The 11,778-nt window shown below is 55.1% G+C and overlaps 1 protein-coding gene across 1 annotated transcript; it reads right to left on the bottom strand.

Annotated features, from left to right (window-relative positions):
* Window positions 1–3,040: 3,040 nt before the first annotated feature.
* LAMTOR1 (late endosomal/lysosomal adaptor, MAPK and MTOR activator 1) lies at window positions 3,041–7,556 on the bottom strand. Its single transcript, XM_082278125.1, has 5 exons — window positions 7,370–7,556; window positions 5,488–5,633; window positions 4,447–4,524; window positions 3,930–4,056; window positions 3,041–3,639 (listed from the first exon to the last, which is right to left on the bottom strand). The coding sequence occupies exons 1-5, from the start codon at window positions 7,409–7,411 to the stop codon at window positions 3,547–3,549; spliced, it is 486 nt and encodes a 161-aa protein (XP_082134251.1). The 5' UTR covers window positions 7,412–7,556; the 3' UTR covers window positions 3,041–3,546.
* Window positions 7,557–11,778: the final 4,222 nt, after the last annotated feature.

The following is an 11,778-nucleotide window of genomic DNA, read 5'->3' as shown; positions in this document are numbered from 1 at the left end:
GCGGGTCGCCGGGACACGCGCGGGGGTCCGGGACACACGTGGGACTCTAGGGGGAGCGCTCTGCGGGTCACCGGGACACACGCGGGGCCATGGGCTCCTGGGGACTCATGCAAGAATCCAAGCGAGGGAAGCCCTAGTGTAAGGGGGTTATAGCGCTGCCTGGCGCAAAGGGGAACACAGACAGGGGCCTCCCGTGAAGGCATAGTGACACACATGGGACCACGGGGATGCGTGGGAGTGTGAGTCTCAGGCCCCCACTCAGAGGTGAAGACACACGAGGGGTCCTGGGTGCTCGTAGAAGGGGTTGTGTGGGGTCACATGCAGGGCAAGGAGTACATGGAAGCCCCCAGTCAGTCAGGGGACATGGGGGAGGGGGGGGGACTCTGGAGGTGTGTCACATGCAGACACCCCACTCTGCCCTGCAGTGCCAGCTGGGCAGGGGTCCTCACCAGCCCCCAAACCTGCCCTGACCTACTAGTAGGGCCTCATTTCACTTGGGGGGTCCTGGGCTTGTCCCCACACCCACAGCCCTATTTCATCCTGTAGAGGCCCAGAGAAGTTGAGTTTAGTCATGGACTGGATTGTGGTGGTGCATCCCCCCGCCACTGCCCAGGCCCCATCAAGACCTGAGAAATGCTTGTTAGGCCTTCGCCTTCACCAACAGCATCTGGGCTAAGCCCCTTTTGAGCTTATCAGATATAATCTGTTCCAAGGAACTAACAGATGTTTAACGAGCATCTGTTTAATGAACAAACTTGGAAACTCATTTTTCTTGCCTGAGTAACAACCCAGGTGAAACAGTATTTTTGTTATTGAACCTTCAACCAACTCAAATTATGGCCAGGATGGAAAATTACTATGACTAAAGCCCACTCGCTTGCAACCTTTTAGACAGCAATCCAACGTGAGACCATTTGAGCTCTCATTTATAAGGGGCTAATGCATACTGAAGCCCACTCTCTAATGATCCTATAAACTGCAGTCCAAAGTCTCACAGAGCATTCTATTCCCAGAATATAAGAGAGCTAACTTGTATGTCTCAAATATAGATACCGGATGGCTGTTGAACCAATCAAGGACTGTTGGTAATAAACAAGGATTGTTGATATTAACACACCATGAGAAAGAACAAGATATGGCTGGAGAAGGGGGGCAAGGTGAGATAGGCCAGCACCAGAAAAAAAATTCTTGTTGTAGTTCCTGCTGATAAGCACAAGACATTACAGCATAAGCACAGGAATGAGTGGCAGGAAGCGGGCATGGACTATAGGGTGGGATTAAGACCACCAAAGACCCCCAAACCCCTCCGACCCATTTCCAGGAAGACCTGAAAGAGCAGACTGCATGATGACTAATTTGCATAGAAAACAAGAAATCCATCTTTAGGATGGGGAAACCTATCCATAAAAAGGTACCCTGCAATTTCCATGCCAAGTGTGTAATTTACTACTAAAACTCTTGATTATTTGCAAACCTTCTGACTTTTGACATTCCTTCCAACCACAAGCATTTATAAATCTGTCATAGGTTAGCAAGCTAAGTCTTGGAAGTGATGTTCTTCTTACAGCTTTCTCTATGACCTGACAGAACCTATCAGCTGGCCAGTTTGAACATGGACAATTCTTTAAGCCACTTAAAATTGTGACCGCCTCTGTGATCCACACTTAAGAATAGACAAACTCCCCCCCAAGCTCTCTCTCGTTTCTGGCGCTGGCACAGGTGGCTGCGGGGCCCGTGTGGGGGCCAGTGGGCGCGGCCCAGGCCCTGCTCGGGCTGGGCCGGGCCGGGCCACGGCCATCCTGGAACCGACGGGCCCGGTTCCGCCCGCAGAACCCCCCCCACTGCCTTGCCGTGGGCAGCCGGAGCAGCCCAGCTCCCCCCACTCTCCACTGGGATAAGCCACATTCCAGCTGCAAGGCTGAGATGAGATTAACCCTTTTATTGCTGTGAAGAGCTGAAAACCTGAGGGAAGAGAAAGAGGAGATGCTTAAAGCTGAAATTCTGTTGTGAAGCTATGATATATCAGAGTATCCCATTGTAATTCCATGAAGATATGGGGGGTGGAGTGTTAAACTTGTAAGCAAAAGCACCTGTGCTGAGATAGGCAGATGCTGATGCAGCTGTAACTTCATGAGAAGTTTGAACAGGGAGAGATGGACCAGATGAGGACTTTTGCTCCAAACGGGAAAGGAGAAAACCTCAGTTCCTAGACATGCTCCCAGAGATAGTCCTAAAGATGAAGATGAGGAAGACCCTTTGCTCCCAGGGAAGGAGAAGGGCCTCTATTCTTAGAGATGAAATGCTCCCAGAGATGGGTGAAGAGAACTTTTGTTTCTGAACGGCTCAACCTTAAAATTGTACCCCAAAAACTTCAAGAGTGGACCCTCGAAAGCAGTTGTAGGAAAAGCTGCAAGTCGGGGAAAGGGACTCACATGCGAGCAGAGAGACTCCGCTTCCTAAATGGACTGAACAATATTTGGAAGTGGGCGGCTGTCTCGTTGTGATAATGTTTTCATAGCACAAGCAAGAAGAGACTTCTCTTTCTAAATGGACTGAACAAGGTTATTATGGAAGTGGTAAACAGACTGAACATCTGAAGGGTTGTCTTTACATTGTCAGTGGGAGAAGGGAGGAAGGTGGGGGGAGGAGAAGAGTTCTGAAGGTGTGGTATAGTTTTTTTTTTCCTTTTAGGTCTGTTAATAAACTTCTTTATATTCTTTCAAGGTTGGTGCCTGCTTTGCATTTCTCCTAATTCTCATCTCACAGAAGATAAACAGTAATGAGTATTTTGGACCAAACCACTACACTAAATTGGTGTTTCCGCCTGGTTACAGAACCAAACCTGCTACAAAATCTTAGGTGCTTCCTTCCCCTTAAGGGTGGGTCATCACACATTCCCTGTCCCCCTGTCCTCTTGGCCCTGTGGGACATGATGGAAGAGGTGACAAGGGACAGACAGATGTGTGTACCCCTCCCCACCATGGCACAGCTCCCCCATCACGTCCATGCTGTGTGCGACGGAGAACAGTGGAGACAGGCACTGGATGAACGTGGCTTTATCTACTGTGGCAAAAAATAATAGTAATTAAAAAAAAAAAAACAACACAAAAACCAAAATAAAGGTCTAAACATGTAAAAATGAGAAGGGATGGTGTTGGAGCCACCAGGCCCCACACAGAGCATCACATCTGCCTGGTTCCAGCCCACCCATCCTGGTGACCTGGCACACAGTGCTGACCCACACCAGGGCCTTCTTGCACCGGCTGTTCCCTTTGTGCTCATCCCTGTGCAAGGCAGCGTCCAGCTGACACAGCCTCCTCCCCACGCACACCCACCCACCCACCCACCCATGAGGAGGAGAAAGCCTCAAGCAATGCAGGTGGGCTCGATGTGCCAATGATGGGCGCCTTGGCATTTAGTAGGAAACAGGGTATCTGTCCAAGTTCTGTGGCAGCACCGTGGGGAGGGAAGGGATATAAAGAGAAAAAAATAGGGAAAAAATCAAAAACAACCCAAAGCGGTGGAGCAGACGTGGTGGGGGCAGGCTCAGGGGATGCCAAACTGTACAACCAGTTCTTCTTTGGCGTCAACACGGATCTGTGAGAGCGCACTGAAGGCGTAGGCAGCTATCCGGGACACCTGCGGGCACAAGGACACGGCTGCATCACCGATGGCTCCTGCAGCTCCTGGTTATCCCAAATAAACTATCACAGGAGATTAACCTCCAGCCCTAACAAATCCTTAAGCCTGTTCTGGGCTTTGCCCCCCAGCTCTAACAAGGCCTTAAACCTGACCTAGGCTTTGCCCTCAGTTCTAACAAGTCCTGCCAGAGCTCTGGGCAAGCCAGCAGGGCACCACTGCTCCTCTAGGATAAGGATGTGTCTCTGGGGAGCATCGCAGGGGCCCAGGGCTCACCCCAGCCTGCTCACCTGCTGCAGGTCTGCGAAGGGGACAGGGTCACTGGCAAGCACTTGGTGCGGTTGGTTAGTCAGAGACGGCAGCAGTGGGAGCTTCTTCCAGTGCGTCAGGTTGCTGCTGAGCATGGCCAGCCGTGTGCTGTGAGGGGAGAGCAGAGAACATCAGTGCCATGCCAAGACATGGGGACACCCAGAGGATGGGTGCTGCACCCCCAGGGGGAGAAAGGGAGAGCAGTGGTGCTGCACTCCCAGCATCCAGCTCTCCAACACAGGAACCTGTCAAGCAGAAGCAGTCACATCCAGCCCCCCACCATCTGCACCAAGGGCTGGGTGAACACAGGAACCCTTTGTCCTGGGCTCTGCTGCCTGCACTGCCATGGGCCTTCCCTGAGCAGGCTGCACCCTGCTCTCCAAGACGCCACAGCCCTACTACATGCTGAGGCCAGGCCAAAGCCCCTGGGACCTGCCCAGGGACACACATGGCTGTGAAGGGACTGCAGGCACCCCAGGGGAGAAGCGCAGGTCCCACCTGTACTGCCTGGCTCTGTCCATGTACTCGTGCTGCTCCATGCCCTGGGAATCTGCTGCCGACACGTCAATGATGTTGCTGCAGAGACACAAGACAGTGGCTCCCACTGGAGGCTCATTGCTCCCCCTGAGTTCCCTCCCCATCTCAGAGCATCCTCTGACCAGGGCAGACAAAATCCAGCACCCACCAGCACCTCAAAACAAACATCTCAAGGCCAAACTCGCCCAGTGAATGCTGCCAGCTGGACACAAGTGTGCCAGGCTGGAGTGGCTGTTCTCCAGGAGGGAAATGCCAGGGACTGTTAGCCCACAGCTGCCCTGGGGCAGAGGCAGGCAGAATCTGCAGGAAGCTGGGGGCTGGTCTGGGCTCTGGGGACCTTGGCATGCAGCCACCTGAGGAAAAAAGCAGGGACTGCTGGGAGGACAATGCACTCGGCAGATGTCCTGAGAGCCCCGGTACCGAGCCCTGGGCTCACAGAAGAACTGGGCTCTTACCCAGGGCCCTGCCACAGCCCCACTGTGTGCACCCCACAGCAAAGTAGCACTCAGAGCTGCTGTGGCCCTGCATGTTGGACACACACCAGTGGCCAGTAGCTCCCCAATGCCAGGCAGGGAGCAGAGGGGCCTTCGAGCATCCCAAAGCCCTCCCAGCCAGGCTGGACACAGGCCTGTCCCCACATTGCCCCTATGCATTTGAGGAAAAGCCTCCTTGGAAGGGGATACAGTGCTGCTGCCCCCCCAGCCACCCTCTCCACATCCCCATGGACTCACTTTCTTATCCAAACCCTGCCCCTATTTCCAACCCAGCAGCTGAGGGGTCACCTCACATCTGTATTCCCATTGGGCTCAAAGCTGAGGGAAGGGGCTGTCTGAGGGCAGAGGGACACAGGGGGCTCTGCCACAGCTCCTCCCTTGCCCTCAGCACATATGGCTGATCACCGGGGCCCACAGCCAGGCAGCCCTCCAGCTGCATGCCACATCCAGGGTCACCACTGGTCCCCGAGGCATGCTGCCTGCCCCATGGACATGGCCTGAGGCTTACATGGCTGTTTTGGCGAGGATGGAGGACAGCATGGCCTGCTCATCAGTGCGTGCCGACGGGAGGTTGTGGTAGCTCTGCTCCGCTCCATTCAGCACTTTGTTGGGTGGGCTGGCTGCCGGCTCCAGCAGCCGCTTTGTCTCTTCCTCCTAAGTGAAAGGCAAGAGGAAAATCAGCCCTAGCTTCCCCACATCAGCACCACTAACCCCAAGGAATGAGGCAAGTCTCACCCTCGACCTGCCAGGAGGGCTCCCTGTGCATCCCAGTGTAACCCAGGACAGCCTCAGCGCTGCTGGGGCAATGGCCAGCCACCTCTTTACCCAATTCTTTTGCTTTTTCCCAGCTGAAGTCCCCCCAGCCACAAGGACAGCAAGTGTGGCTGAAATCGGGCAGCACATTTGGAGTGGCCAATCCTGCAGGCAGGAGTCTGCAGCCAGCATCGACCTGCATGAAAACCCTGCAGCTAATGACGATCTACCGTGGCTCCACTCCTGACTGGGCACCACAGACACCCCACCCTGCAACAGTGGGGGGCTCACCTGAGCCCCATCTGCCACAGCCCAGGGACACCGTGGTGTGGGGGGTTCCCAGAGTCACAGGGCATGTTTCCCCACTCACTCCAGGAGGTGCAGAGCTGCAGCTCAGCCCTTAATCCTCTGGCTTTTCTGAATGGTGCTGCAGGGGCTGTGAGAAGAGCCCAATAGGGAGATCATGGGCACAAACACGCAAGAGAACAGGATCATAGAATCAGTAAAATTGGAAAAGCCCTCTGAGCCCAACCATTCTCCCAGCACTGCCAAACCCACCACCAAACTGTGTCCCCAGGTGCCAAGTCTACATGGCTTTTAAATCCCTCCACAGATGGGGATTCCAACACTGCTCCGGGCAGCCTGTGCCAGGGCTGTACAACACTTTTAGGGAAATTTTCCCGAATATCTGACCTAAACCGCCCATGGCACAACCTGAAGCCCTTTCCTCATGTCCTGTTGCTTGTTCCCTGGGAGCAGAGACAGACCCCCCCACCTGGCTGCACCCTCCTGTCAAGGAGTTGTGGAGAGTAAGAAGGTCATCCCTGAGCCTCTTTTTCTGCAGGCTGAGGCCCTCAGTTCCCTCAGCTACTCCCTGTGCTCCAGCCCCTTCTCCAGCTCCGTTCACTTCTGGACATGCTCAAGCCCTTCCATGTCTGTCTTGTCCCGAGAGGACGCTCAGCCTGTGACCCATGGTGGGCTGGGAGTGCAGCCACTCCTCCACACATGCCGTCGGTGGCATCTCCAGCTCCTCCCCAGCCAGAAGCTTCCGCTCCCCTTTCTCCTGCTGGGAAATGCTGCTGCGATACTCTAGGCCAGGCCCTTCTCCTTCCTTTCTCACGACACAGTGGGAGCCGGCTGGGCTCCCCGGGGACGGGCTGTCACAGCCGAGCTCTCACCGCACCCGCGGATTAAGTTTCGCGGGACAGGTGACAGTCCCAGTTCTGCCCCGGCCCCTGAGCTTCGCGGCAGTCAGGCTGTCCCAAGAAGGAAAAGCTGGCGCTGCTCCCGCCGGCGCCGTTTGAGGCCTTGGACTTACACCTGCAGCGGGACGGGGGAAGGGTCTGGGCCGATCCCCGAGCCCCCGCCTCCAGCCCCCACGCGGCAGCCGGGGGACACACGAGGCGGCGCAAGACACGCGAGGAACGAGTGACACGAAGGCGGCGACAGGCGGGAGCGGCGCTCAGAGGGCCCCGGGAGCGGGGAAGGGCCAGGCCTCACCGGGGACGCGCGCCGCCTGCCCCCACCCCCCCCGCGACCGGGCAGCCCCGGGGGAGACGGGAGTGGGGCCGAGCGTCCCTCCCGGCGCCGGCGCCGCCCCCGCCGCGGGCCTCGCGTCCCCCCGGCGCCAGGCCCACCTGGTCGGAGGCTTCGGCCTCGCTGCTGTAGCAGCAGCCCATGGCGAGCGCGGCCCCGGCTCCGGCACGGCCCCGCCGCGCGGTCACGTGAGCGCCGAGTCACCCCGGTCACGTGAGCGGCGGGGAACACACACACACACACACACACACACACACACACACGCGCGCGCGCGCGCACACGGCCGCGCCCGCCGCCAGGGGCGCGCGTGGTGTCACGTGGGATGGGGCGGTGCCCGCACGTGGGCTACGTCACGCGGCCTAGCGCGCGGTCACGTGTCTGCTCCCAGTGCTCCGCCCCCTCCCCCCAGTGCTCCCCGTATGTTCCGGGCGCGCTCCCGTGCTCAGACGCCGTGTTCCTTGGGCTCCATGTTGTCTGTGCTTCCAGTGTTCCCAGTGTTTCCAATGCCCCCAAGTTCACAGTCCCCCAACACTCCCCATGTTACCAGTGCTCCCAGTGCTTCCAGTGTCCCCAGTGCTCATAGTGTCCCCATGTACCTGGTGCCCTCAAGTTCCCTGTGCCACAGTGGTCCCAGTGTTCCCAATGTCTCCAGTGTTCCCAGTCCTCCAGTGCTCCCAGTGTCCCAATGGGACAATGTTCCTGATGTCCAGATGTTTGAAGGATAAATTCGTTGTCAATAGATTTGCCTTGTTACAGTTTAGGGCTCACATGCTTCAACAATCTCTGCACAGGGGAGATTTTCAAAGCCTGGGCCCAAGGTTATGCTACTGATAGTGGACACAAAGGGTGCAGAACTTCCCATTTGGCAGAATTCCCAAGATAAGTAGGAAACTAACAAAATCAACTCAGTAACTGTGCTGAAATCAACTCAGACAGTTGACAGGTAGTTCTAGCACTGGGACCACCGACTCACAAGCACTGACCCAAGAGATCCACCAACACAAAAGGGGAGAAAGACTGTGCATGCAGACTAATTAACATACAAAGCATGGGAATCATATAACCAATAGAAAGTAGAACACTAATTAATGACAGAACTAGGTAACTCACAGCCAATGAAAAATAGTTTTGTTTGCTAAATGTATAAATAGTGAAAAGTTTCAATAGGTGTGGTGCTGGCTTTGTAGATTGGCTCCCCAACCCCCCTCTCTGTGCACAACTGTAAATAACCAAATACCTCATTTCTTGCACACTGGGGGAAGAACCTGTTTTGGGACTACACCCTTTGTGCTCCCACTGTCCCCAGTGTTCCCAGTGCTCCCAGTGTTCCCACATTCCCCATGCTCCCAGAGTTCCAAGTGGTCCCCATGTCGCCTTTGTTCCCAGTACCTCCAGTGTTCCCAGTGTCCCCCCTGTTCCCAGTGCTTCCAGTGCTCAGAATATTAAGTGGGGGGAAGAATGAGGAAGAGGGGGGCATCTGGAGTGATGGTGTTTGTCTTCCAAATAACTGTTGCATGTGATGGGGCCCTGCTCTCCTGGAATAGCTGAACACCTGCCTGCCCATGCGAAGAGGTGACTTAATTCCTTGTTTTGCTTTGCTTGTGTGCATGGTCTTTGCTTTCCCTATTAATCTGTCTATGTCAATCACAACCCACGAGTTTTCCAGCTTTATTCTTCCAATTCTCTCCCTGATCTTGCTGATGGGGAGGGAGCAAGCGAATGTATTGGGCTTGGTTGTTGGCTGCGGTTAAACCATGACTGTCCTTATTTGTCACCCAGTGTGGGGCACTGAGGGTTGAGATAACAATAGATCTGTCCAGAGTAGGTTGGAAACAAACTTGATCTCAGCATTTGCTGTATTAGGTCCAGAGCCACTGGTCACAACGTTGCTTGGTCCGTTCACGTGGGTATGGTGCCTAACCCTGGATGTATTCCTGTATGTGCTCCTCAGGGTGACCTTTTACAGAGCAGGGACAGGGATCAGCATTGCTCTGTTGCTGTACTGTGGGATATGAGTTTATGACATGATAACATCAAGGGCAATGAGGGTACTTTGGGATGTGTATTCTGTGCTGCTCTCCTGCTGCCCTTACTTCAGCACTACCTTTGGCAGTCCATTAATACTTGTACCCAGTCTGGGGGGGGAAGGATGATTTTCCCCCTTTTCCCCCCTTTTCCTCCTTTGGGCCTGTTACAACAGCTTTTCAGAATTTTGAATTGCCTTTGGATGTTAGGGAAAGCACGTTCTTGTTGCGATGTCTGCTATGTCTCAGTGCGCTCCACACTGTTTAGAGTCATGTTTGGAGGCAGAGCAGAGATTTCCAAGGCAGCCATTCGGAGACGTGTCGTGAGGGGGAATAGTCATGAGCGGCATGGAATGTACAAGAAAATTGGCCAATTTTTTGAGAAATTCTCTGCTCCAGTGGTTTGGGAGTTCACCCCTGAACAACTCCAGGACCCTGATAAAGTGACAGGAGTATGCTATGGCAACTCCAGAGGTGAGTAGCTTACTGCAGTGTGTTGGGCCCTGGCTACTCTTTATTGGACATTGGTGGTCAGTAGAGAGCACCCTCGGGGAGGAGGAAGAAACAGAGCAACAGGCACCGTGGCCACACCACCTGCAGCTGAATCCGGTGAACAACCCATGCTGGAAGCACTCACCCCTGCACAGAAGAGGGAATCCAAGACAAGATCAGTTCAGTTAGTGAGCGATGAAAAATCAGCACCCTCAGAACAGGAGGAGGAGGCAGGGCCAGAGAAAATCACCTGATCCATGTCCCCAGGTGAGCTGTAAGATGTGTGAAAAGGTTTCAGCTGCCAGTTAGATGAGCCCCTGGTGACCTGGCTGCTCCAGTGCTGGGATATCCCAGCCCTTGATATGGAACTGGATGGTAGTGAAGCCAAGCAGCTGGGATCCCTGTGCTGGGATGTGAACATTGACAAGGGGATTGGGAAGAGGACAGAAACTCTCAGGTCAAGCACGAGGGAAAGGCATTCTCTCAAGGGTGATCGAGTAGTGCACCGAGGCAAGTGGAACACCATGGAGCAAGGTACCCAGTATCTTGGAGAGAATGAGCTGTGCTGGAGGTTGAATCTACTGTAGGGATTCAAATAATGAGCAGTCCCCTGTAGGACCAGGTGTCCAGTGGACACAATCCTTGTGGCACAAGTTTGTACAGAGCACACCATTGTCATACACCAACTCATTGTCAAGGAAATTGGCAGAGGGAGCCATCTGGTATTGTCTGTTGTCAGGAAGGGGGTCTTCTATGTGAATAGTTTCTTTTCTTGTACCCCCTGTCATTAGTATTGTTGCTGTTACTGTTAGTTTTCTTATATCCAGTAAATTGTTCTTATCTTAACCTGAGGTCTTTACCTTTTGCGCCTCCAATTCTCCTCTCCATCCTGCTGCTGTAGGAAGAGGGAGAGGAAAGTGGGGGAGAGAGAGAATGGGTATGGTTTTCAGGGTCTCGGTGGGGGCACTGAACAGGGGAGTACCATTCCTAAACCACAACAGATCCCAGTGCCCCAACCCTCCACATCCCCAGTGCTCCCAATACCCCCATGGTCCCAGGCCCCACAGTGTCCCCAAAGACCACTGATTCTGGCTCACAGTCCTCCCGGTGCCCAGTGCTCCTGGCTCCCTGTGCTCCTGTTACCCAGTGTTTCCAGTACCCAGTGTTCTCAGTGCACAGTGACAGGACTCCAGCTCCAGTATCAGGACCACAGCTCCTAGTACTACACACCAGTATTGGGGCCCCAGCTCCAGTACTGGTACCCCAGGCTCCAGTATCAGCACCCCAGCCCCAGGCCCCTTTCTGCAGCCCAGGACTACCTCCCTGCCCCAGCCTGGCCCCGTCTCAGTTGGCAGCCCCACTGAGCTGGTAACTGGAGCTCTCAGCTGCAGCTGAGGTGACACCATCAATAATTGAGTGGCAGCAGGGCTCCACGCAGGACTGCCTGCCGCTGCCTGCCTGGAGTGTGAGGACAGGTAGGTGCCACCCCCGTTGCCCTATCCTGTTGCCATGGCTGGGGACCCCCAACAGCTCAGGGTGTGGGGAGCAGGGTGTGGGAAGCAGGGTCTGAGGTGCAGGATATGGGGGGGTGGGAGCAGAAAAGCTGGACCAAGGCGGGTGTAAGGGGTTGTGCTGTACGGTGCCGCTCAGAGCAGCCCAGCCCCCTGAGATGCCAGCCCTGCCAACCCAAATATCAGGACTCCAGCGGATGGGTCCCCAGCACTCCCCAGCCCTGGCACAGGGACCCCCACAGCATCCTGGGGTGCCCCAGCCCTGCAGGCCCAGCAGCACTGGAGCCCAGGAAGAGGTACTTCCAGGGTGTGCACAGCACAGCCAACTCGTGGCATGAGTGGGAGCTGTGAGGCTGGCACTCTGGGAGGATGCCCCACCACAGCATCCCCTGTGATGGGATAGATTTGCCTCATTATCCTTTAGGGCTCACATGCTTCAACAATCTCTGCACAGGGGAGATTTTCAAAGCCTGGGCTCAAGGT

The sequence above is a fragment of the Coloeus monedula genome, assembly GCF_965178545.1.
Source record: "Coloeus monedula genome assembly, chromosome: 3".
NCBI classification, from domain to species: Eukaryota; Metazoa; Chordata; class Aves; order Passeriformes; family Corvidae; genus Coloeus; species Coloeus monedula.
Note: the sequence above shows the minus strand (reverse complement) of the source record. Positions and strands in the feature narration are given on the sequence as shown.

Bases quoted from the DNA above. Each gene is read 5' to 3' on its own strand.
- LAMTOR1 (XM_082278125.1), bottom strand. From the start codon at position 7,411: ATGGGCTGCTGCTACAGCAGCGAGGCCGAAGCCTCCGACCAG. The intron at 4,525-5,487 runs GTAAGCCTCAGG...GTGTCTCTGCAG, and splicing joins ATCCTCGCCAAAACAGCCAT to CAACATCATTGACGTGTCGG. The intron at 4,057-4,446 runs GTGGGACCTGCG...CTCCCCTCACAG, and splicing joins GACAGAGCCAGGCAGTACAG to CACACGGCTGGCCATGCTCA.